This window comes from Puntigrus tetrazona, chromosome 4, assembly GCF_018831695.1.
Source record: "Puntigrus tetrazona isolate hp1 chromosome 4, ASM1883169v1, whole genome shotgun sequence".
NCBI classification, from domain to species: domain Eukaryota; kingdom Metazoa; phylum Chordata; class Actinopteri; order Cypriniformes; family Cyprinidae; genus Puntigrus; species Puntigrus tetrazona.
Window position 1 is genome coordinate 28,985,034 of NC_056702.1, and position 27,221 is coordinate 29,012,254.

At 40.6% G+C, this 27,221-nt stretch overlaps 2 protein-coding genes across 2 annotated transcripts in view; both read left to right on the plus strand.

The window, feature by feature from the left end:
• The window catches only part of LOC122342385, a 22,867-nt gene extending 14,783 nt beyond the window's left edge, over positions 1–8,084 (plus strand). The window contains exons 4-7 of the mRNA XM_043236156.1: positions 6,183–6,285; positions 6,884–6,968; positions 7,143–7,256; positions 7,378–8,084. Coding sequence (XP_043092091.1) covers positions 6,183–6,285; positions 6,884–6,968; positions 7,143–7,256; positions 7,378–7,864 — 789 coding nt within the window. The 3' untranslated portion in view covers positions 7,865–8,084. The remainder of the gene's footprint in view (positions 1–6,182; positions 6,286–6,883; positions 6,969–7,142; positions 7,257–7,377) is intronic.
• Positions 8,085–20,731: 12,647 nt separating this feature from the next.
• The window catches only part of LOC122342386 (ribonuclease inhibitor-like), a 28,763-nt gene continuing 22,273 nt past the window's right edge, over positions 20,732–27,221 (plus strand). The window contains exons 1-2 of the mRNA XM_043236158.1: positions 20,732–20,753; positions 25,052–25,106. Coding sequence (XP_043092093.1) covers positions 20,732–20,753; positions 25,052–25,106 — 77 coding nt within the window. The remainder of the gene's footprint in view (positions 20,754–25,051; positions 25,107–27,221) is intronic.

Below are 27,221 nucleotides of genomic sequence, written 5' to 3' on the forward strand. Positions count from 1 at the left end.
TTGCCGTTTTGAACATTTAATAATAAGAAGAAATGCTTTTTGAGAGTAAAGTTAGCATACAGTAAGACTTTTCAATCAAATAAATGAAGTCTTTTAATAGTTTCAAAGACGAGATGTACTCTGTGGAGGAGAGTGAATGTGAAGAGAAACATGAATGAAAGATACTTAAGAAACACTGGGCTTTTAGATGTTCTTATCTTTCTTTTATTCTGCCCTCTTTGATTGGATTTTACCTGGATGTATCTCATTACTGATCATTTCTGAGCACCAGTGGCTGATTGGGAGCTTGTGTTATTACACATTTTATAGCAACACAACTCATTTTTGCTTTAGTTTTGCCTTTAATGCGCCGCATTTTCACTTTTATTATCTCAGACGTTCACCAAAGTCACATATTTGGGACATTTTCCTTGTTTCAGAATAAGAGGAAAGTCATTGGTTCTGTAAATTAATGCGTATGGAAGTATGGAAACAACCAGCAAATGTTAAACAATTTAAACAGCGCTTATTTTGAGTGAAACCTTTGCATAGATTCTTAGTCTGAATATTTTGGACAATTACTCATCATTTGAAATAGTTTTGATGATGTGTTTTTCCTCCAAATAAAACAAATATGGTACGCTCTTCCGTTCCGATCAGAACATCAAACAGGTTCCCCCACTCCAGTGACGCACCCACTGAGAAACCTGATCAAAGTGCTCTAGTAATTGGTGATTCTATTATGCGAACGTGAAAATAGAGACACCAGCCACCGTAGTCCAATGCTTACGGGAGCCAGAGCGTCTGACATCTTGTCAAATTTAAAAGTGCTGGCTAATGCTAAGCGTAAATTTCGTAATTTCGTAATTGTTATTCACGTCGGCGCTAATGATGTTCGACTTCGCCAGTCGGAGATCACTAAAAATAATATTAAAGAGGTGTGTGAATTTGCAAGCACGATGTTGGACAATGTAATATGCTCTGGTCCCCTCCCCTGCTTACGGGGTGATGAGATTTACAGCCGACTGCTGGGTCTCAATGGCTGGATGTCTAAGTGGTGCCGCGTGAGAACAACATAGGCTTTATAGACAATTGGATGAGTTTCTGGGGCAGACCTGACCTGTTGAAAAGAGATGGTCTTCATCCCTCCTGGGGTGGTGCCGCTCTTCTATCTAGAAATATGGCATATAGTCTTATAGCTCCAACATGACCAACTAGTGCCCAGGTCAGGAAGCAGACAGACCGGCTAAACCGACCGTCTGCTAGCTGCCTCACGTCACAGAAGGACGTTAATTCTCAGCACATAGAGACTCTTTCACCTAGATATCACACTATAGAGACTGTGTCTGTTCCCGAATTAGAATATGCAGAGAACGTCCAAACCAAATCAAAAGCAATAATTTAATTAATGTCCAACAAATTAAAAATACCTATAATTCAAATAAGCAAACGATAAAACTTGGCTCGCTAAATATTAGATCACTTTCCACAAAAGCACTTTATGTATATGATTTGATCAATGATCAGAAGCTAGATTTGCTTTGTTTGACAGAAACCTGGCTAAAACCAGATGATTATATTACTCTAAATGAATCTACCCCCAAAATTATTTCTATAAAAATGAGCCACGTTTAAAAGGTAGAGGGGAGGTGTTGCTACAATTTATAACAATATTCTTAGTACTTCTCATAGGGCAGGCTTTAAGTATAACTCATTTGAAGTTTTGGTGCTGCATATAACATCTACAGAATCATGTGCTAGTGATAAATCTTCTGTCATGTTTGTACTGGCTACTGTATACAGGCCACCAGGGCACAGCACAGATTTCATTAAAGAATTTGCTGATTTTCTAACTGAGTTAGTACTGGCTGCAGATAAAGTCTTAATTGTTGGCGATTTTAATATCCATGTTGATAATGAAAAAGACTCATTAGGACCAGTTTTCTTAGACATTTTAAACTCCATTGGGGTTAGACAACACGTCTCTGGACCTACTCATTGTCAAAATCATACTCTAGATCTAATACTGTCACATGGAATAGATGTTAAAATGGTTGAAGTACTGCAGCAAAGTGATGACATTTCAGATCACTATCTAGTCTTGTGTGAACTCTGTATAGTTAAACCTGTAAACTCTGCACCTTATTACAAGTATGGTAGAACCATCACTTCCACCACAAAAGAAAGCTTTCTAAATAACCTTCCTGACTTATCTCAATTCCTTAGCTCATCCAATACGATGCAAAAACTTGATGATGTAACAGAAACTATGCACTCTCTTTTTCTAGCACTTTAGATACAATTGCTCCTTTGCACTTAAAAAGATAAAAGAAAACAATCTGACTCCATGGTATAATGACAACACACGCACCCTAAAGAGAGCAGCCCGGAAAATGGAGCGCAGGTGGAGAGGAACTAAATTAGAAGTATTTCATATTGCCTGGCGGGAGAGTATGCTGTCATACAGAAAAGCATTAAAAATAGCAAGATCTGATTATTTTTCATCCCTTTTAGAAGAAAACAAACACAACCCCGGTATTTATTCAGTACAGTGACTAAATTAACAAAAATAAAGCATCAGCAGGTGCTAATATGCCCCAAGAGTATAGCTGCAATGAGTTCATGAATTTCTTTACTTCTAAGATTGATACCATCAGAGATAAAATTGTAACTATGCAGCCGTCAACTACAGTTTCACATCAGATAGTGAGCTTTAGATCCCTAAGGAAAAAATTACACTCTTTCTCTATTATAGGAGAAGAAGACTTGTACAAACTTGTTAAATCATCTAAACCAGCAACATGTATGTTAGACCCTGTTCCATCTAAACTATTAAAAGATCTGCTTCCAGAAGTCATAGATCCTATTTTGAACATTATTAATTCATCATTGTCATTAGGTTATGTTCCCAAAACCTTTAAACTGGCTGTAGTTAAACCTCTCATTAAGAAACCACATCTTGATCCCAAAGACTTAGTAAATTACAGACCAATCTCTAATCTCCTTTTCTGTCAAAGATACTAGAAAGGTAGTATCCTCACAACTGTATTCCTTTTTAGAAAAAATGGTGTCTGTGAGGATTTCCAATCAGGTTTTAGACCGTACCATAGTACTGAAACTGCTCTCATTAGAGTTACTAATGACCTGCTTCTATCATCTGATCGTGGTTTTATCTCGTTATTAGTGCTATTAGATCTTAGCGCAGCATTCGATACTATCGATCACAACATTCTCTTGGATAGACTAGAAAACTATGTTGGCATTAGAGGAAACGCCTTAGCATGGCTTACATCATATCTATCTGACCGCTATCAGTTTGTGGCATTAAATGAGGAGGTATCATATCGATCAAAAGTGAAATATAGAGTTCCTCAAGGCTCAGTGCTAGGACCGTTACTTTTCAACCTTTAAATGTTACCTCTGGGAGATATTATCAGAGTCATGGTGTTAGCTTTCACTGCTATGCTGATGATACTCAGCTCTATATTTCAGCGCAGCCTGGTGATACACACCAAATTGAGAATCTAACAGAATGCATAGTCAATATAAAAGCTGGATGATGAGTAACTTCTTAATGTTAAATTCTGAAAAAACAGAGGTGCTAATAATTGGACCTAAAACCCCACATATAATAATCTAGAACACAGCCTATCACTTGATGGCTGCTCTGTTAATTCTTCATCATCAGTTAGGAACCTAGGTGTGCTGTTTGACATAATCTTTCCTTTGAAAATCATGTTTCTAGCATCTGTAAAACTGTTTTTCCATCTTAAAAATATATCTAAATTACGACCTATGCTTTCAACCTCTAATGCAGAAATGTTAATTCATACGTTTATGACCTCAAGGTTAGATTATTGCAATGCTTTATTGGGTGGTTGTTCTGCACGCTTAATAAACAAACTTCAGCTAGTCCAAAACGCAGCAGCCAGAGTCCTTACTAGAACTAGGAAGTATGATCATATTAGCCCGGTTCTGTCAACACTGCACTGGCTCCTATCAAACATCGAATAGATTTTAAAATCTTATTAATCACCTATAAAGCCCTGAATGGTTTAGCTCCTCAATACTTGAGCGAGCTCTTATCACATTATAGTCCTGCACGTCCCGCTGCGTTCTCAAAACTCTGGCCATTTGATAATACCTAGAATATCAAAATCAACTGCGGGCGCAGATCATTTTCCTATCTAGCACCTAAACTCTGGACCAATCTCCCTAACTCTGTTCGGGAAGCAGACACACTCTGCCAGTTTAAATCTAGATTAAAGACACATCTTTTTAACTTGGCCTACACATAACACACCAACACACCTTTTATTATTCAAATCCGTTAAAGGATTTTTAGGCTGCATTACTTAGATTTGCTGGAACCGGGAACACTACTCCTACAATACGATGTACTTGTGACATCGTAAAAAGAATGGCATCTACGCTAATATTAGTCCTGTTTCTTTCTCAATCTGTTTTCACAGTTTGTATCCAGACTAGATGGTGGATCAGCACCCAGAGATTATGTTCATCAGAGACCAGAACACCTAGATGCGCCCGTGGACCAATCACCAGATCCTGATGCACACACACACACACACACACACGCACACACTAAGTCATTTACACTACCTGACACAGCAGCGTTTAAAATTGAACTGGAAGTTAAGTGCTGGGCGTCCGGTCAGAGGAGAACTGACCCCAACTGAGTCTGGTTTCTCCCAAGGTTTTTTTTCTCCATTCTGTATGCATGGGGTTTTGTTTCCTTGCTGCTGTCGCCTCTGGCTTGCTTGGTTGGGGACAAGTGTGTTAACTGTGATAACTGTGTTGTTAAAAGCGCTATATAAATAAAAATGATTGATTGATTGATACAAGCATTGGAGTTTAAAGCTATTCAGTAGTTCAAGACCCAGTCGATGGATAGCCGTACCGTACCATCTGTCTTGTGGACTACTACTATGGGCGAAGTGAACAGAGACTCACGAATGATGCCAGCTTCCAACAATTCTTAAAGGTGCCTCCTTACGGCGTCAATGTCTTGGGGATGGATACGTCGGGCTTTATGTTTAAATGGTGTCTCATCACTCAACTTTATTTGATGTCTGACTTTCTCAGTGTGTCCATTGTCAAGGTCATGTAGAGAAAAGACTTCAGGCATGTAGTTGAACAGTTTCGATATCTGCTCTTTCGTGGGTAAGGGGGAAGTTGAAGGAAAGGTTAGCACAGGTAGGTGTTGTTTCTTCAACTTTGTCATTTGAATTCCGATGTTGACCTATGACCTTTTGAAAAGCATGAATCTCTGCTAATACTGCTTTAGGAAGGATCTTTATGTCGGTTTGAGCTACATTCCTCAGTAAATCTGACAATTGGAGGGACGTTTACGAGGTAAGATGTGCAGACAGTTTGCAATTTGCAGCCCACTTGACAAAGGAATCAACGCCGGCTCAAGCGTGACCCACGTAAGGGTCCCCTTTTTCTGAAGTCCAGAGGCCTGGTCGAAGGTTAATGTGTGTTCGGTCTTTTTCCTTGCGTCTCTTTAAAAATCACTCATATTTATTAGGATTTTGCTTTCCCAATTGTAGTGCTGACTTTATACATGATTTTATCTGACACACACACAGACACACACACGCACACAGACACACACACAGACACAGACACACACACACTCTGACACACACACACACTCTGACACACACACACACACAGACACACACACACACTCTCACACACACACAGACACACACACACTCACACAGACACACACACACACACACACACACACACACACACACAGACACACACACTCTCTCACTCACTGTTTTTTTTCTGGCTTGTTTTTTTCTCTTGGCTGTGTTTCAAGTACAATTTATTTTATTTATGTTAAATAATTCATTAGCACAAGTCAAGCTGTGATACCAAACAGGACCACAGGAGACACCAAAGACCATAATATTAAAATTGAGGAGCAAATGATGACGGAATATTTTTATTTTTGGGTGCACTGTACCTTTAGCATTATGGGCAAGACTAACAGAAACTGACGAATCATCGGTGCGACAAGTGTGTGATTTCCACCAATAGAAAGAGGAAATCAGGAAGATACCCGTATTTGATCAAGAAAACAATTTTTAAAATAAGTATATGCATAGTGAAATAAGTAATTTATTATCATGATCGTTTAATAAATTTGTGTTTATTTGTAAAATGACCAGCTTCTTCCTCGTAGCCTCAGCACTGCTCTAAACAGGAAGAACCTTGCTGAGAAAAAGAAAGTGAAAGCAGATTATGTTTTACATGCGACGTTTACACTTGATCGTAAGAACTTTTCTTCATTTTCAAAAACTGATCATTCATCTTTTTATTTGTTCTTGTGGGAAGATACATAAACTTCATGAGAAAGCAAAGACATTTTGAGAAGTTGTCTAGAAACTGAACGTTTTGATCAAAGCAAGTCTTCAGCTGTGGAGCAGAAAGACACTTCCTTATTCATGTAAGTAAAGATTAAATACTGTCTTAATCATGAAACACTCATGAAACATGATCAAATATGAACAAACAGGACTCATAAGACTGTAAGATGTTTCTAATCTTCTAAAAACACTTTTTTAAACTTTTATAAAATCGTGTGTAAAAAAGTGTAACTGAAAGTATCCTGCAGTTGTTACACATTTTTTACCATGTTTTTAACGGCTGTAATAAGGTTGAGATACACTGTAATATGAAATGTAATAAATGCATTTCATTAATTACTCATGCATTCTCATGTCTTTCTTTAATATAAAGACAATATCTCATCTTCATGTTCGTTGTGTGATCTTGAGCGAGATTCATTTCTACATTTATTAATAGATAAACCCATGCCATTGTTAGTAGTTACTGCAGTTTTTTTTGATTGTTTGTCATCTCCATCTAGAGTCAGTGTTGAAGATCAAACTGTTCAGATCCATCATGAATGAAACACAAACATCTGGAGATGAAGAGTATTCTCCAGCCTGCAGGTACTTTGAGGAACACAGTAAAGCTTTTCTCTTATAGAAATAAAACCATGAACATTTACAAGTTTATTTATTATAATTTAGTTTATATACAAATATTTTTCAAGCATAATAAAATTATCTTGTAATATATTAAGATGATTCTAAATATAAAGTATAACATCTGTTCTGTTTCAGCTCAGTTCATCAGAAGAGATCAGAAGCAGAGCCCAGCTGTGTGTCTATGAAGAGTGACTGGTCTATGGATCCGCCAATGAAGTTTAAGAGTGAAGATTCACAGCCTGGACTCGGGTATGACACTTAAATGATGTTTTGATTTACAATTTATATTATCATATTTTATTAAATTTAAGTCAATAGTTTTTGTACATACACTGTATGAAATGTTGAATATCTCTGTTTTCTGTTTTAGTTCAGTTCATCAGAGGAGATCAGAAGCAGAGTCCAGCTGTGTGTCTATGAAGAGAGAGACATCTGTGATTCAGTCTTTAGATTTTAAGAGAGGAGTCCTCGACACACTTAGATCAAATCTGCTGAAGAAGTTTGAGTGTCTGTGTGAGGGAGCAGCGACGCAGAGAAACCCAACACTGCTGAATGAGATCTACACAGAGCTCTACATCACAGAGAGTGAGAGAGGAGAGATCAATAATGAGCATGAGGTGAGACAGATTGAGACACAATCCAGGAGAGAAGCAACAGAGGACACAGCCATCAAATGCAGTGACATCTTCAGACCTTTACCTGGACAAGACAAAGACATCAGAACTGTGCTGACAAAGGAGTCGCTGGCATTGGAAAAACAGTCTCTGTGCAGAAGTTCATCCTGGACTGGGCCGAAGGGAAAGAGAATCAGGACGCCCAGCTCATATTTCCACTTCCTTTCAGAGAAATCAACTTGATGAAGGACAAAACACCCAGTCTTTCAGATCTTCTTCACGTCTTCTTCCCTGAAACTAAAGAAATGGAAATATCCAGCAATGAATATAAAGTGTTGTTCATCTTTGATGGTCTGGACGAGTGTCGTCTGTCTCTGGACTTTAAGAGTAAAGTGAATCTGTGTACTATATCTGAGTCAGCCTCAGTGGATGTGCTGCTGATGAACCTGATTGTGGGGAATCTGCTTCCTCTGCTCTCATCTGATCACCTCCAGACCAGCAGCAGCTGATCTCGTCCTCTCTGGGTGCGCGCTCCATCGAGTGACAGAGGTAGGCACGAGGCTTCAATGAGCCCCAGAAGGAGGAATACTTCAGGAAGAGGATCAGTGATCAGAGTCTGGCCGACAGGATCATCTCACACCTGAAGTCCTCCAGGAGCCTCTTCATCATGTGTCACATCCCAGTCTTCTGCTGGATCTCAGCCACTGTTCTTGAGAAGATCTTGAGTCGAGCAGAGACTGGAGAGATTCCTAAGACTCTCACTCAAATGTACACACACTTCCTGATCCTTCAGACCAACATCAAACATGAGAAGGACTATAAGAATAACGTGACAGATGAAGACATGATCCTCAAACTGGGGAAACTGGCTTTCCAGCAGCTTGTGAAAGGAAACCTGATCTTCTATGATGAAGACCTGAGAGAGTGTGGCATTGATGAGACAGAAGCATCAGTTTATTCAGGACTGTGCACTCAGATCTTTAGAGAGGAGCTGGGCTTGTTTCAGGAAAAGTCTTCTGCTTCGTTCATCTGAGCCTTCAGGAACATCTAGCAGCTCTATATGTGCATCTCTCTCTTTACAAACAAGAAGAGAAATGTTTTCAACCAAACCAAACACAGTCTATTGTCCAAGATATTTTACCAGAATAAATATAATTCATTATCTGAGCTGCATCAGAGAGCTGTGAATGAGGCTCTAAAGAGTAAGAATGGACACCTGGATCTTTTCCTGAGGTTTCTTCTGGGTCTCTCAGTGGAGTCCAATCAGACTCTCTTAAGAAAACTACTGACACAGACAGGAAGCTGCTCCTATAACAAAGAGGAAACAGTTCAGTTCATCAAAAGAAGATCAGTGAGAATCACTCTTCAGAGAAATCCATCAATCTGTTTCACTGTCTGAATGAACTGGGTGATGATTCACTGATGCAGGAGATCCAGGGTTATCTGAAATCTGGAGGAATAAGAGAAACCAAACTCTCTTTCTTCACAGTGGTCAGCTCTGGTTTATGTGTTGCTGACATCAGATATGAACATGAATGTCTTTGATCTAGAACAGTTTATAGGAGAACAACATACAGGAGATGAAGTTCTTCAGTATCTGTTACCTGTGGTTAAAGAATCCAGATCAGTTCGGTAAGTAACACTGAAGATCAATACACTTTAAAAACATGTTCATGATATAGCTTGTGTTTTTACTAAAATGAATGTGAATGATCACATTTCTGGCAGTGAACAGGAGAGTTTTGTGAGATTCACTAAACCAGTCGATGAGGTCTTTGTGTGATCTGTGTAACAGTTCCTCCAGACTTTTGCAGCACTTTTTCAGATTTGTTTTTCTTCAAAATTTATGCCTACACTTTTGCCAGTTATTGTGGTGTTTTGCAGTAAAATATAACATTCATCTGAAAATATATCAACATTCTTCTAACATAACAAGAGAAGACTAAAAATGTAAAAATATATATTATCAACATTTAACTTCATGTAACTCTTTAATATTTTTTTTTATTTTAATTAGTCTTTTGCATTTTAACGAACCAGTAGATATTTATCAATTTTAGAGCATGCCAACAATGCATTAACTAACTAATGCAAACAATGTATTAATGAAAAAACAGCCAAGTAATTATTTCAAATTACATAAACAGTTTATTAACAGAATGCCAACAATGCATGATAAAGAAAACTTAATTCAATAAGTTTGAGAAAGCATATTTGTACCATTTGGCCGAGGTACTCTCATGTAGACCTTTCTAGAACATATCAATCAATCAATCAATCAATCATTTTTATTTATATAGCGCTTTTAACAACACAGGTTGCATCAAAGCACTGTACAGTATAATGACAGGGATGTATAATGACGAGAGTGACCAATTTCTTATTAAATGCAGAGACGGTCTCTGTAGTCAATTCAACGATAGTCACTAGAAGTTAAGTGTCCCCAACCAAGCAAGCCAGAGGCGACAGTGGCAAGGAAACAAAACCCCATGCATACAGAATGGAGAAAAAAAAACCTTGGGAGAAACCAGACTCAGTTGGGGTCAGTTCTCTCTCTGACCGGGACGCCCAGCACTTAACTTCCAGTTCAATTTTAAACGCAGCTGTGTCAGGTAGTGTAAATGACTTAGTGTGTGCGTGTGTGCATCAGGATCTGGTGATTGGTCCACGGGGTGCATCTAGGTGTTCTGGTCTCTGATGAACATAATCTCTGTGTGCTGATCCACCATCTAGTCTGGATACAAACTGTGAAAACAGATTGAGAAAGAGACAGGACTAATATTAGCGTGAGATACCATTCTTTTACGATGTCACAAGTACATCGTATTGTAGAGTATTGTTCCCGGTTCCAGCAAATCTAAGTAATGCAGCCTAAAAATCCTTTAACGGATTTGAATAATAAAAGTCGTGTTGGTGTGTTATGTGTAGGCTAAGTTAAAAGATGTGTCATTAATCTAGATTTAAACTGGCAGAGTGTGTCTGCTTCCTAACAGAGTTAGGAGATTGTTCCAGCACACCTAGGTTCCTAACTGATGATGAAGAATTAACAGAGCAGCCATCAAGTGATAGGCTGTGTTCTAGATTATTATATGTGGGGTTTTTAGGTCCAATTATTAGCACCTCTGTTTTTTCAGAATTTAAAATTGAGAAGTTACTCATCATCCAGCTTTTTATATCGACTATGCATTCTGTTAGATTCTCAATTTGGTGTGTATCACCAGGCTGCGCTGAAATATAGAGCTGAGTATCATCAGCATAGCAGTGAAAACTAACACCATGACTCCTGATAATATCTCCCAGAGGTAACATGTACAGGTTGAAAAGTAACGGTCCTAGCACTGAGCCTTGAGGAACTCCATATTTCACTTTTGATCGATATGATACCTCCTCATTTAATGCTACAAACTGATAGCGGTCAGATAGATATGATTTAAACCATGCTAAGGCGCTTGCTCTAATGCTAACATAGTTTTCTAGTCTATCCAAGAGAATGTTGTGATCGATAGTAATCGAATGCTGCGCTAAGATCTAATAGCACTAATAATGAGATAAAACCACGATCCGATGATAGAAGCAGGTCATTAGTAACTCTAATGAGAGCAGTCTCAGTACTATGGTACGGTCTAAAACCTGATTGGAAATCCTCACAGACACCATTTTTTCTAAAAAGGAATACAGTTGTGAGGATACTACCTTTTCTAGTATCTTTGACAGAAAAGGAGATTAGAGATTGGTCTGTAATTTACTAAGTCTTTGGGATCAAGATGTGGTTTCTTAATGAGAGGTTTAACTACAGCCAGTTTGAAGGTTTTGGGAACATGTCCTATTGACAATGATGAATTAATAATGTTCAAAATAGGATCTATGACTTCTGGAAGCAGATCTTTTAATAGTTTAGATGGAACAGGGTCTAACATACATGTTGCTGGTTTAGATGATTTAACAAGTTTGTACAAGTCTTCTTCTCCTATAATAGAGAAAGAGTGTAATTTTTCCTTAGGGGATCTAAAGCTCACTATCTGATGTGAAACTGTAGTTGACGGCTGCATAGTTACAATTTTATCTCTGATGGTATCAATCTTAGAAGTAAAGAAATTCATGAACTCATTGCAGCTATACTCTTGGGGTATATTAGCACCTGTTGATGCTTTATTTTTGTTAATTTAGTTACTGTACTGAATAAAACCGGGGTTGTGTTTGTTTTCTTCTAAAAGGGAGGAAAAATAATCAGATCTTGCTATTTTTAATGCTTTTCTGTATGACAGCATACTCTCCCGCCAGGCAATACGAAATACTTCTAATTTGGTTTTTCTCCACCTTCGCTCCATTTTCCGGGCTGCTCTCTTTAGGTGCGTGTGTTGTCATTATACCATGGAGTCAGATTGTTTTTTATCTTTTTAAGTGCAAAGGAGCAACTGTATCTAAAGTGCTAGAAAAAGAGAGTGCATAGTTTCTGTTACATCATCAAGTTTTTGCGTCGATTGGATGAGCTAAGGAATTGAGATAAGTCAGGAAGGTTATTTAGAAAGCTTTCTTTTTGTGGTGGAAGTGATGGTTCTACCATACTTGTAATAAGGTGCAGAGTTTACAGGTTTAAGTATACAGAGTTCACACAAGACTAGATAGTGATCTGAAATGTCATCACTTTGCTGCAGTACTTCAACCATTTTAACATCCATTCCATGTGACAGTATTAGATCTAGAGTATGATTTTGACAATGAGTAGGTCCAGAGACGTGTTGTCTAACGCCAACGGAGTTCAAAATGTCTAAGAAAGCTGATCCTAATGAGTCTTTTTCATTATCAACATGGGTATTAAAATCGCCAACAATTAAGACTTTATCTGCGCCAGTACTAACTCAGTTAGAAAATCAGCAAATTCTTTAATGAAATCTGTGCTGTGCCCTGGTGGCCTGTATACGTGTAGCCAGTACAAACATGACAGAAGATTTATCACTAGCACATGATTCTGTAGATGTTATATGCAGCACCAAAACTTCAAATGAGTTATACTTAAAGCCTGCCCTCTGAGAAGTACTAAGAATATTGTTATAAATTGTAGCAACACCTCCCCTCTACCTTTTAAACGTGGCTCATTTTTATAGAAATAATTTTGGGGGTAGATTCATTTAGAGTAATATAATCATCTGGTTTTAGCCAGGTTTCTGTCAAACAAAGCAAATCTAGCTTCTGATCATGTAAGAGTTCACCACTGGACTGTAATACACCTCCTAGTCAGCAGGTGGCGCCTCTCTCCAGGCTTCTGCTGAACAGCACCTTTCGCTTGCCCTGATAGGTGACACCTGTGTTCAGCACTATTTAATGAGTTTGTGCCATGCTTGTTTGTTCAGTCTTGAGCCTTGGTTTCTAGTGTCAACTGTGAGATAAGTCTGTCTTGAGTTTATGTTTTTGACTATCATGTCTACTTTGTTTTTCCCTGTTTATTGGAGTCACTGATTCCTGTTTTGTTGACTTTTCCTCAAGTAAAGTTTGATTTATTTTTGAAGACTTTTTGACTCTGGCTTTGCTACCTCTGCACCTGAATTCATTTGTTGGGAAGTTAGCTCAGCCTGTCTACACAGAGCACTGAGTCTAGTAGACCTGGGTTCGATCCCCACTCAAAGCAGAACCGTTACAGCAAGACTGAACCAGAAATATGAATACAGCAGAGGAGACTTCACCACCTTCCAATGTGGATCGGATTTTATGCCATAGCAGGACAAGCTGCAGCCATTCAGCAACATGAGCAGGTTCTTACAGAGATTCTTCAGCGCCTAAGTGCTCAAGACACAGCTACTGCAGGTCAAGAACCCCAGCAGCCTCCGGCTAATCCTGCTGCAGCGCTAGCAGTTTCCTGGCAGAACCCAAACTGCCAGCACCAGAACGATTTGATGGCAATCCAGAAAGGTGCCGTGGATTCCTCACACAGTGCACACTGATATTTCAACTACAACCTAGTAGCTTCCTTACGGAGGGTAGCAAGGTGGCCTACATCATTACCCTTCTCACTGGAAAGGCATTAGACTGGGCCTCAGCTTTGTGGGGCCAAGGATCACCACTCACTACAGATTGTGAAAGCTTTATTGCGGAGATGAAGAGGGTTTTTCACCATCCAGCCAGTACAGGAGATGTGGATTATCGCTTGCTTCAGCTCTCTCAGGGCACTAGGAGTGTGGCAGAGTTTGCAATTGAGTTTCGCACACTAGCTTCAGAGAGTGGATGGAATCAGCAAGCTTTGAAGGCCACGTTCTACCAAGCATTGTCTCCCGAGCTTAAGGACGAGTTAGCATTTAGAGATCCTGCTCCAGATTTAGAATCTCTCATTGATATGTCTATCCGGGTAGATCATCGGCTCCGGGAGCGAAGGAATGAAAGACGTCGGGAGACCAGAGTGTATCGCCCTCAAGAACCCTTCAATGCTGTTGAACCACCCTGGAAATCCAATGAGTTGGAGGAACCCATGCAGCTAGGTACAACCAGATTAACTCAGACTGAAAGGGATCGGGCGGATGAAAGAACGACGCTGTCTGTACTGCGCAAAGCTGGCCATTTCCGATCCAACTGCCCAGAATTGTCGGAAAAGCCAGTTCTCGTCCAGGAAAGGGGACTGGAACGAGTAAAAATCTTCTCCCATCCTGCGACCTCGGGGAGCTACAATCCAAGCCACCATCTTTCACAATAACCAGCATCACCAACTTGGTGCTTTCATCGACTCTGGGGCAGCTGGAAATTTTTGGACTTAGACGTTGCCAGACGCTTGGGCCTTCCATCCATGCTTCTTCAAAACCCTCTAATGATCACAGCTCTAGATGGCAGACCTCTGGGGTCAGGACAGGTTAGTCACTGCACATCATTACTTCAGTTTGAGATTGGCAGTCATAAAGAATTAATGAGATTCTATCTGATACAGTCACCAGGGCTCCCCTTAATTCTTGGATTTCCGTGGCTAACTTCTCATAACCCAGACATTGACTGGTCTAAAGGGGCTATTAAAAGTTGGGGAACTAACTGTTGTGTTTCTACCCCTCTTTTGCCATTCTCCCGAGATGCCTGAGGCACACCCAGAGCCTTTGTCTACACACTCCACGGGCCTGAGATCCTCAAACAAGTCTTACCCAACCTTCAAGGACTCCCTTACCTGTAATTTTAAGATCCTTGGATTCTCGTCCTGAGTTACCTCAAGTTAGCATTGAGTCATCTGAGCTATCCCGAGTTCCTTTAGAGTATGCTGATCTGAGGGAGGTTTTCAGTAAGTCCCGAGCCACCTCCCTTCCTCCACACAGACCATATGATTGTGCCATTGACCTGGTAACTGGAGCATGCCCACCACGAGGTAGACTCTACTCCCTCTCTGCCCCTGAGAGGACTGCCATGAACAAGTACCTCAAGGAAGCCTTGGACAATGGTTTCATTTGTCCTTCAACCTCACCTGCTGGAGCGGTTTTTTTTTTGTTGAAAAGAAAGATGGTGACCTCAGGCCCTGCATCGACTACAGGGGCCTTAACCGCATCACTATTAAGAATCACTACCCTTGCCCCTGATGACGACTGCTTTTGAGATCCTGCAGGGTGCCACCATTTTACTAAATTAGATCTGCGAAATGCTTACCATCTTGTCAGGATTCGAAGGGGTGATGAGTGGAAGACGGCATTTAACACCCCAACGGGCCACTATGAGTACAGGGTGATGCCCTTTGGCCTAGTAAATGCACCTGCTGTGTTCCAGGCATTCATTAATGATGTCCTACGAGATATGCTGAACAAGTTTGTTTTTGTCTACCTAGACGATATCCTCATCTTTTCATGTAATTATCAAGAACATGTACAACATGTTAGACAGGTCCTTTCTCAGTTACTGAAACACAGCCTCTTTGTCAAGCTAGAAAAGAGCGACTTTCACGTGTCCTCAGTCCCATTCCTCGGCTTTATCGTATCTAAGGGCAGTTTCCAGATGGATCCTGGCAAGGTGCGTGCAGTGCAAGAGTGGCCCCAGCCCTGTTCTGTTAAGCAAGTTCAGCGCTTTCTTGGATTTTCCAACTTTTATAGAAGGTTTATTAGGAACTTCAGCTCAGTCGCTGAACCTCTTTCAGCCCTCACCAAGAAATCTGCCCAACCATTCTTGTGGACAGGGAAAGCCAACCAAGCTTTCAATAAGCTGAAACGGCTCTTCACGTCTGCTCCCATCTTAACTCTCCCAGATCCCGAGTTGCCCTTTGTAGTGGAGGTTGATGCTTCAGATGTGGGGGTTGGGGCAGTGTTGTCCCAAAGAGCCAGGGTTGACAACAAGCTTCATCCTTGTGCTTATCTATCCCGTCGACTTACTGCGGCAGAAAGGAATTACGATATTGGAAACCGGGAGCTGTTGGCAGTAAAGGTGGCATTAGAGGAGTGGAGGCATTGGCTGGAGGGGGCCAAGCATACATTCCTTATCTGGACAGACCACAGAAACCTGACCTATATTAGGGAAGCCAAGAGGTTAAACTCCCGCCAAGCCCGCTGGGCTCTGTTTTTTAACCGGTTTGATTTTGTTCTTTCCTATCGACCAGGATCCAAGAATTCTAAACCAGATGCACTTTCGAGACAATTTGACCTGCCAGAGGAGGAGTCCAAGCCAGAGTCCATCTTACCCACCACCAGAATAGTAGCAGCTATCCAGTGGGGCATGGAGGCAGCCATTAAGAAAGCCCAAAACCAGCAGCCAGATCCAGGTAATGGTCCACCAGGACGCCTCTTTGTACCTAATCAACTACGTTCTGATGTGTTGCAGTGGGCACATGCTTCCCCCCCTTCTGGCCATCCTGGGGCTACTAGAACATGCAAACTTATCCGAAGGAGGTTTTGTGGCCAAAGCTGCAGGAGGATGTCAAGACTTTTGTTGCTGCATGTACTGTGTGTGCCCAGAATAAGGATCCCAGAACCCACCCTCAGGGACTACTGCATCCCCTCCCTATCCCTAAACATCCATGGTCACACATATCTCTGGACTTTGTCACAGGTCTACCTAAATCTCAAGGTAATACAGCCATTCTGGTGGTAGTGGATAGATTTTCTAAGGCTTGTCATCTATTGCCTTTACCTAAACTTCCCACTGCAAGCCAGACTGCAGAGCTTCTAATGCAGCATGTGTTTAGGATTCATGGCTTCCCCCAGGACATGGTCTCTGATAGAGGTTCTCAGTTTACCTCCCGTTTCTGGAAGGCTTTTGGCCGCATCATTGGGTCACACATTAGTCTATCATCTGGTTTCCATCCCCAGTCTAATGGGCAGACAGAGAGGGTGAATCAGGAAATAGAGAAGACTTTGAGATGCTTAGCAGCAGATAATCAGACCACTTGGAGCTCTCGATTAATTTGGGCAGAATTTGCACATAACACTCTCTACCATTCTTCCATAGGCATGTCCCCTTTTGAGTGCCAGAATGGCTTCCCTCCTCTTTTGTTCCCTGGACAGGAGCCTGAAGTATGTGTTCCAGCTGCTGCTCAAATGGTTCGACATTGTCGACAGACCTGGCAGAAGGCACGGGCAGCTCTACTGAAAGCTTCTCAACAACAGCGGAGACAATCAAACCGGAGGCGGAGGCTGGGACCAATGCTTCGTCAAGGTCAAAGGGTGTGGCTGTCCACCAGAGACCTTCCGCTGCGAGTGGAATCTCGCAAACTGGCTCCAGGTTATATTGGCCCTTTTAAGATCCTCAGGAAGATAAATCCAGTGTCTTACCGCCTACTGCTTCCAAGATCCATGAGGATCCACCCAACGTTTCATGTCTCTCGATTAAAGCCTGTTGTTTCTTCTTCTCTGTCCCCAGCTCAAAGGCCTGCCCCAGCTGCCCGTATCATCAACGGACAACCAGCTTATACAGTGCGCAGGCTGGTGGATTCTCGTCTGGTCTGTGGAAAAGTGCAGTATTTGGTCGACTGGGAGGGTTATGGACCAGAAGAGCGCTCATGGGTTTCGGCTCGAGACATTTTGGACCCTGAGCTTATTTCAGTTTTTCACCGTTCTCAAAGAATCCATCAAGAGAACGTCAGGAGCCGTTCTTAGAAGAGGACTCCTGTAAGAGTTTACCACTGGACTGTAATACACCTCCTAGTCAGCAGGTGGCGCCTCTCTCCAGGCTTCTGCTGAACAGCACCTTTCGTTTGCCCTGATAGGTGACACCTGTGTTCAGCACTATTTAATGAGTTTGTGCCATGCTTGTTTGTTCAGTCTTGAGCCTTGGTTTCTAGTGTCAACTGTGAGATAAGTCTGTCTTGAGTTTATGTTTTTGACTATCATGTCTACTTTGTTTTTCCCTGTTTATTGGAGTCACTGATTCCTGTTTTGTTGGACTTTTCCTCAAGTAAAGTTTGATTTATTTTTGAAGACTTTTTGACTCTGGCTTTGCTACCTCTGCACCTGAATTCATTTGTTGGGAAGTTAGCTCAGCCTATCTACACAGAGCACTGAGTCTAGTAGACCTGGGTTCGATCCCCACTCAAAGCAGAACCGTTACAGATCATTGATCAAATCATATACATAAAGTGCTTTTGTGGAAAGTGATCTAATATTTAGTGAGCCAAGTTTTATCGTTTGCTTATTTGAATTATAGGTATTTTTAATTTGTTGGACATTAATTAAATTATTGCTTTTGATTAGGTTTGGACGTTCTCTGCATATTCTAATTCGGGGAACAGACACAGTCTCTATAGTGTGATATCTAGGTGAAAGAGTCTCTATGTGCTGAGAATTAACTGCCTCCTGTGACGTGAGGCAGCTAGCAGACCAGTCGGTTTAGCCGGTCTGTCTGCTTCCTGACCTGGGCACTAGTTGGTCATGTTGGAGCTATAAGATTATATGCCATATTTCTAGATAGAAGAGTGGCATCACCCCAGGAGGGATGAAGACCATCTCTTTTCAACAGGTCAGGTCTGCCCCAGAAACTCATCCAATTGTCTATGAAGCCTATGTTGTTCTCTGCGGGCACCACTTAGACATCCAGCCATTGAGACCCAGCAGTCTGCTGTAAATCTCATCACCCCGGTAAGCAGAGGAGGACCAGAGCATATTACATTGTCCGACATCGTGCTTGCAAATTCACACACCTCTTTAATATTATTTTTAGTGATCTCCGACTGGCGAAGTCGAACATCATTAGCGCTTGACGTGAATAACAATCTTACGAAATTTACGTTTAGCATTAGCCAGCACTTTTAAATTTGACAAGATGTCAGACGCTCTGGCTCCCGGTAAACATTGGACTACGGTGGCTGGTGTCTCTATTTTTACATTCCGTATAATAGAATCGCCAATTACTAGAGCATATCCAGAACACATCCAATTCACAGAATTTAGTTCATTTTGTTGCACATCACTGAAGTGTGGAATGGCCTTGCAACACATTGTTATCTAAGGCTCAAACACCCTGACCTCCTGGTCAATCTTATGCCCATCTGCCATGTACTTGTTGAGTTTATCCTCTGCACTGCTGTATGTTGAGTCTGAGTCTTAATTGCAAACAGGAATCAAAGGTTCTTAAAGTACTGTGAACATGTTTCATACTGATGCTCCTTACTGGCAACAAAGGAAACAAAAATCTTCCAGATAAAATAAATCTAAATATCTTGGTTGTCACTGTATGTCTGCTCAGGAAGATGCTGAGAAACTGGAGGATAACCTTGTGTTTGTCAGCCGTGATGAAGATATGGCCATTTAAAGATTGAGTCTTAAATTGTCTCATGAACTCTTTACACCAATGGTGATGAATGTCTGCCACACATCTGGGATTAAAATACACAAAAAGAATGAAAGTCTAACCAAGGTTCACCCCAAAATGAAGACAAAGTATACAACTAGACTATGATTTTATTTAATCTATGATATATTGAATTTCCTGTGTTTATTTTCTGTCCTCTATCCTTTGTTCCTAAATATGAGTGCATTTGGTTTCATAATAATAAAAATACATATTATTAATAATAAAAATAGTAATAAAAAACATCAGACTTTTAAGGACAATCTTGGCATATAAGTAGTTTCAGTGCAAAAACAGAAGCTCACAATAGGGGCAGAAAACATTCTAAGCACTACCTTGCTGGTCAGTGTCAACATTACATTGGAACAATTGGTCTAGAAATGGTTACCATATACTATAAGACACATAACATATACTATAACAATATTACACATAACTCCATACCGGACTCTTTCCATGTGCAATTCTCCAGTAAGATATGTCAGCCTGGTCTTAAACTGAGGAAAAGTGTCTTGATTTCCACAGCCTGAGAATGAGACTCTTAGCAATAATCATTCCTTAAATGATGGTACTTTGTACAGACACATTATGATCTCACAGAGAAACAGAATAACCAAATAATGCTATTTCAGGACCAAGTATAAACACTCAACCATTCACGATTTTATTTGTCACATACAATTTGTAGAAGTACATCTTGTAGTGAAATGTTATTCTGGTACATTCCAAGACTGCAGAGAAGAAAGAAAGAAATGTATTTAAATGTAGAATGTAAAATAAATACTAACAACAAAAAATATACATCAAAATAACAATATATAAAGACAATAAAATAAAGTGTAAAATATATGTATGTACATGTCAGAGAAATATGTCGCAGCAAAAATCTTAATGTATTGGACATGTCAAAGAGTCTTCTGCAGATTTACATCGGTCACAAATAGAAGAAATGGCAGGAAAAAAATTTGTGCAGTTCTAATTTTGAATAATGCAGTTTATTTTAAACTGAATTAATTGATGTCTAGAATTGTTGAGCCCAACAATAGCGTATAAATCCTTCTTTCTTCCAGCAGAGATTCAAAATTAGATACTGCTGTAATGAGGACACGGAGGCTGTGTTTGGATCCATTTGCTGTAGTTTATTTAGGGCTGAGACAATAATCATAAACGTGAAGGTAGGCAGAAGGTCAGATCCAGTACATCAATCAATCCAGTAAACGATAGAGAAGGGCAAATCCAAATGTAAGTAAAACAGGTAAACAGGCAAAGATCATACTCAAGATTAGCTAGAGACAGAGATAAAGAACGCTTGGTAAGGCAGGTAATACTTCACATTGTATTCTTGGAGCGCCTCTGGTTGTAAAGGCCTCCAAACAGGAAATGAAGGCAGAAGAAGTAGAGGGTGAGCCCAGCTAGTACTCAGGTGAGGACTCCTCTGCTGGCTGGGTGACGTACATAATTTAATCTGTAAATGTTGAAAGAAGTGTGTTGTTTGGAGAGAAAACTTCTCTTTTAGTTGAGAAAATGAGACAAAATGTTTGTTAATATATAAATTCTGCAGGGTGACCATACCACTCTGCCTCCAGGTGTTGAATGTCAGAGATAGAAGGGGAAATGCATGCAAAAATAACAATGTCAGGTAATTTGCAGCCTTTCTTAATTTTACGCCATATTTTCAAACAGTTTAAAACAATAAAATAATCAATCTTATCAATCTTTTTCAATAGCATCCTGAGGGGGTGTATCAGTGGGGATTTCCACTTTATAATCCTCCTGCCAGTAGACAAGGGCCCTGTCATTTCCTGCCCAGTATAGTGTAAGAAACATGGTAGCCCTAGTCCACCTTTTACCTCTTGACTTCTGTAAATGTATCTTTATGGATATTCTGTGAGCTTTAAAGCCCCAGATAAAAGGGAGAGTTAATGAATCTAATGTTTAAAAAAAGACTTGTTTATAGAGCCTATCATAGAAAGAGGACTTGTCCTCCATTTATGTTTGTCTTCAAATCTTCCAATTTAGAAAGAAAAACTACTTAAAAATTTATTAGATTTTTTGGGCAGAATAACTTCAAGAACAGCACCTAAAGACATAAATTAATTAAATATCCAGAGACCATAGAAAATGATTTTATAAGATCTATAAGATCTAAGACTGTTTGGGATCTGACAGAAAAAGAACAATATCGTCTGTGTATAAGGAGATGTAATGATTTCCCAGACTTACAGGCTTGATAGGTGAATGATTTCTAATAATGATTGCAAGAGGCTCAATCGCTATCACAAACAGCAAAGGACTGGAGAGACACCCTTGACGTGTTCCACAATGTAATAAAAATGCCTGTGACTTCTCTTCAGTGATCAGAAAATAAGATGTTGTGGTAATCACATTTGATATAAGTTTGGAAACTAGCAAAAAATAGTCTATTCTACAGAAAGACTTAGTCTAGTGTCTTAGTGAAAAACACTAGTGTCTTAGTGACAAAGAATAGTCTCTACTAGTGGGATGTGTTGAGACTCAACATTTCACTCAAACGGCTCTTTACCAGGAAGGATCAACTCAAGGCGAAATAAAACACAAGACAAGTTTTTGGATTTTAAAGCTTGCAAGGATTGCGCTGTCGATTGCAAGCGGAGAGAAGCAGGTTTCTCCTTAACCTCCCTTTTGCCTCCAGACGGATCTCAGTCCGCCTGAGGCCCAGCCCCGCCTTCTGCCTCCTTCCTGCTTTTGCCTGCTTTGCCTCTCTGCTTTGCCTCCGAAGCTCAGATTGCAAGTCACTTTATTTATAGAGAAAAGGACAGAGCAAGATAAGTAAAACCAACTGGCAAAACAAAGACTTCAGACATGTTCGTCACATAAGTTATGACTAGTCACATATCTTTTTGTGCGTCAGAATCTTCATTCCTTCAGATTCCCTGGCGCCCATACTAGTCTAAGATACCACATAGAGGCCATGTCATGTCATGACCTAGAACAAAAAGTGTTATACCAGATGGAAGCTGAAACTGAAGGGTCGAAGTTGCAAAATGTCAATACATAACCCTAACAGGATGTGTCATTCTCCATATATCAACCAGGTTCATGGAGGACTTTAGGTTATTTAAAACTACAGGAGAGGAAGGCATCTGGATTATTTGGGCTGACCTGTCCAAACAATGATCAAGTACACGATTAAAATCACCACCTACAATCACATGTGAATCAGTGAAATCAGACAGTAAATGAAATATTTTAAGAAAGAAGGCAAGGTCATCAAAGTTCTGACAATATACACTGAGAAGTGAAATATACAGTACATATATTCATATATACATATATAATATATAATATACATTAACATGAAATAAATAAATGTAGTCCAGCCTGCATATACTGTATATGAGTTATATTTAAGACAGCACCCCAGTGAGTGTCTCAAGGTCTTGAGGAAAACACCTTGTCAGTAGTGCTGTGTGTGAAGTGTAATTTCTCTGGGTAGATGATCCTTACACTGGCACTCCGGAGATGCTTCCGAACATCACTAATTTCAGCCGGAAGATCTGGAAAGATGTGTATTGGTCTGCCCTCGTAGTGAAAAGGAAACTGTTGAAGAACCAGTTGAAGTATTTTTTCTTCTTTGGAAAGTGATGAATCCATAAATTGTTTTATGACAAAGGGCTTCATTCTCTGATTGTATTTTCGCACACTTCTGCTCAATGTGAGAGAGCAGACGGTCAAAATCTGCAGTAGCATTTACAACCTCAATTGATTCTATCCCAGAGCCTCAAAAAGATGCCTGAGTGGACACTGAAAGATGCTTCCACAAACAACTAATCGGTCTGTCATCGTTTTGCTCATATTCTTTAATGTCAAAAGAATACTGCTAGATTCAGACTCGAAACCAGACTTTCTGTTCTGCCATCTCCAGCGGTGACTGAGCAGGAGGATCATTCAATGGTTTACCTTTTTGGTCTTAGGTTTTGTCATTGTATAGTTCTTTACTAATTAAAGTTATGTAAAGATACAAGTGAAACCCAGAGTAATCACAGTAGTGACCGAAAAATATAAAATATATAGAGGAGCTTCGCTAAAAACATGAGTACTCCATTCAGTACTTTTTGTTCAATCTAATTGTTTGTCTTGTTCTTTTCTCAGGCTATGTGGATGTTTTCAGTCTCAGTTTTACAATCCTCATCCTCATTGAAATGTTTTTGGAGCTTTGATGTAGGGACTAGAGAGCAAATTATCAAAATATGTTGACAAAATATTTTCATGGAACATGGTCTTTACTTAAGATCCTAATGATATTTGGCATGAAAGAAAAATTTACAATTTTGACCCATACAGCCTTTTTTATCCTGTTTTATCAGTTTGAGTTTTGTAAGGATCCACCTACCGGCCAGAATCCAGTGGCTGGTCAAAGGCTGGATGCGTGTAGACTCTTTCTAACGCTTCTGCAAAATCACTTACATTAATTAATCTTTTATTTCCCCAGTTTCAGTTCTGACCTTATATAATTTTTAATCTGACTCCAATTTTTCGTGATTTGGGCTATATTAATTTTAATGTTACTGCTGATCCCTCTAGTTGTGATTGAATTTGGATAATTAATTAAGTATAATACTTCCTAAATTTGACTTATCATTCGTTAGGAGTCTGGGTCGCTTAGAGACCTTGTTTGGCCAGAACAGACTCACGACACATCTGGGCTAGTCCAGGTCTTAGTCAGTGGCTACCCCGTACATCGCTTACCTTAATGCAGCCATTTTCTCAATAGACTCAAAAAGAGTAATTTTTTCATGCGTTCCCTAAGTAATAGCATGCTAAGCCAGTTTGGCCAGAAGTCAAGATCTCAAAACGTGCCTCCGGGTTCCATCCATTGATCGTTGATCTGACTTAGAAGTCACTAACCTACTAGAAAAATTATTTCAGACAATATTATGAGTTCATCAAGATTTACATTTATTTTGCCAGACAGTACTGTTTTCCAATTCATGAAATTTCATAACATTTACACAACTCATCAGCAGTAAACACAAAAAAATAAAGAAAGCAAACTAAAACAAACATATAAAACTAATTATAAAAAGTATTATTCAAAAGGTCATCGTACCGGCAATAAATACAAACAGAAGTTGTGCGATACGATCTCCTTACAGAACACTTCCCTGAGTGGTTTGCCCTCTTCCTTTAAATACCCAGACCGATCAAAGAATCAAACATTTAGCATCCAAATGTGAAACCTCTCCCCGGCTCATTCCCGTGCTCATCCTTGGAGCAAAGACAAATGGTTATCAAATGGTCTTTATTGGGGCACACGCTCACCAGGAGACCAGAAACCCTTTCACCAGTCACACCTGAATTATTTACATTAGCCTCCCATCTGCATCTGTCACACTCAAGGGGAAGGAGAGGTTTTGTTGGGTTTATTTATTTATTTTTTGTTAATTTAAAATAATACAAACCTGCTGCAGTTGGATCCATTCTTCCTTTAACTGTTTTTTTTAATACAAAATTGAATTACTGAAACTGGCATTTAAAATCTAAAGGAAGGCTGTTTATTTTCTTTTTAATCTAATTGTTTGTCTTGTTCTTTACACAGGCTATGTGGATGCAAACTCACTGCTCAGTCTTGTGAAAGTTTGTCTTCAGTTTTACAATCCTCAAACTCAAACATCCTGAGAGAGCTGGACCTGAGTAACAATGACCTGCAGGATTCAGGAGTGAAGCTGCTCTCTGAAGGACTGAAGAGTCCAAACTGTCATCTGGAGATTCTGAGGTAAAGGCTTTCAATAAAACAAATAAGAAAAATGTGTTTATCAAATTGAAAAGCTTGCAGTGTCCTTTTAATATTATTATCCAATCCATCTCTATATTTACTTATATATGATCCTGGACCAAACGAAAAAGTGGCCAAAAAATCCAAATAGAGAAAATCACCTTTATAGTTAAGTCCTTAGCAATGCATATTTCGAGTTAAAAATTAAGTTTTGATATTTATGGTAGAAAGTGACAAAATATCTTCATGGACAATAAACTTTACTTAAGATCCTAATGGTTTTGGCATAAAAGAAAAATGTACAATTTTGACCCATACAGTCTTTATGACAGGTCTATAAAAAATAATTTTAATTACATTTAATTTTGTACAGAGATTAGTATCTTATTCACACATACCTCTATTTCCTTTTATCCTGTTTTATCAGTTTGATTTTTCGATGGGTTTTTTGTCCTTTATTTCCTTGTTTCCTAAATATATGTTTATTTGTTTTCATAATTACAGATTAGTTTGTCATCTGTCTAGTTTAGTTCTTCATTATGTTATTTATAGTCCTTCTTCAGACAACGGTGCAAGTTTGTTAGCCGTTTTGTTGGGGTTATATATTTTTGTTGATTTAAAATAATACAAACCTGCTGCAATTATATCCTTCTTCTTCTTCTTCTTCTTCCTCCGCTTATCCGGGGCCGGTCACGGGGCAACAGTCTAAGCAGGGACGCCCAGACTCCCCTCTCCCCAGACACTTCCTCCAGCTCTTCGGGGAACACCGAGGCGCTCCCAGGCCAGCCGAGAGACATAGTCCCTCCAGCGTGTCCTAGGTCTTCCCGGGGCCTCCTCCCGGTGGGACATGCCCGAACACCTCCCTTGGGAGGCGTCCGAGAGGCATCCGGAACAGATGCCCGAGCCACCTCAGCTGGCCTCTCTCGATGTGGAGGAGCAGCGGGTCTACTCCGAGCTCCACCGAGTGACTTAACTCCTCACCCTATCTCTAAGGGAGCGCCCAGCCACCCTACGGAGGAAACTCATTTTGGCCGCTTGTATCCGGGATCTGTCCTTTCGGTCATGACCCAAAGCTCATGACCATAGGTGAGAGTAGGAACAAAGATCGACCGGTAATCGAAAGCCGCCTTGCGGCTCAGCTCCTTCTTCACCATGACAGACCAGTACAGCGACCGCGACACTGCAGAAGCTGCACCGATCCGTCTGTCGATCTCTCGTTCCATCCTTCCCTCACTCGTGAACAAGACCCCAAGATACTTAAACTCCTCCACCTGAGGCAGGAACTCCCCACCAACCTGAAGGAGGCAAGCCACCCTTGTCCGACTGAGAACCATAACCTCAGACTTAGAGGTGCTGATTCTCATCTCAGCCGCTTCACACTCAGCTGCAAACCGCCCCAGCGCACACTGTAGGTCTTGGCCAGATGCAGCCAACAGAACAACATCATCAGCAAAAAGCAGAGAAGCTATTCTGTGGTCACCAAACCAGACCCCCTCCGCCCCGGCTGCGCCTTCTAGAAATCCTGTCCATAAAAATAATGAACAGGACCGGTGACAAAGGGCAGCCCTGTCGGAGTCCAACATGCACTGAGAACAAGTCTGACTTAATGCCGGCAATGCGAACCAAGCCTTAGAAAAGGGCCCTTACCCCATATTCCCAGAGCACCCCCACAGGACACTACGAGGAACCCGGTCGAATGCCTTCTCCAAATCCACAAAACACATGTGGACTGGTTGGGCAAACTCCCAGGAACCCTCCAGCATCCTGAAGAGGGTATAGAGCTGGTCCAGTGTTCCACATCCAGGACGAAACCCGCATTGTTCCTCTTGAAGCTGAGGTTCAACTTTCGGACGGATTCTCCTCTCCAGTGCCCTGGCATAGACTTTCCCAGGGAGGAGGCTGAGAAGTGTGATCCCCTATAGTTTGAGCACACCCTCCGGTCCCCTTCTTAAAAGAGGAACCACCACCCCGGTCTGCCATTCCAGAGGCACTGTCCCCGTGTCCACGCGATGCTGCAGAGGCATATCAGCCAAGACAGCCATACAAAATCCAGAGACCTGAGGTACTCCGGGCGGATATCGTCCACACCTGGTGCCTTGCCACCGAGGAGCTTCT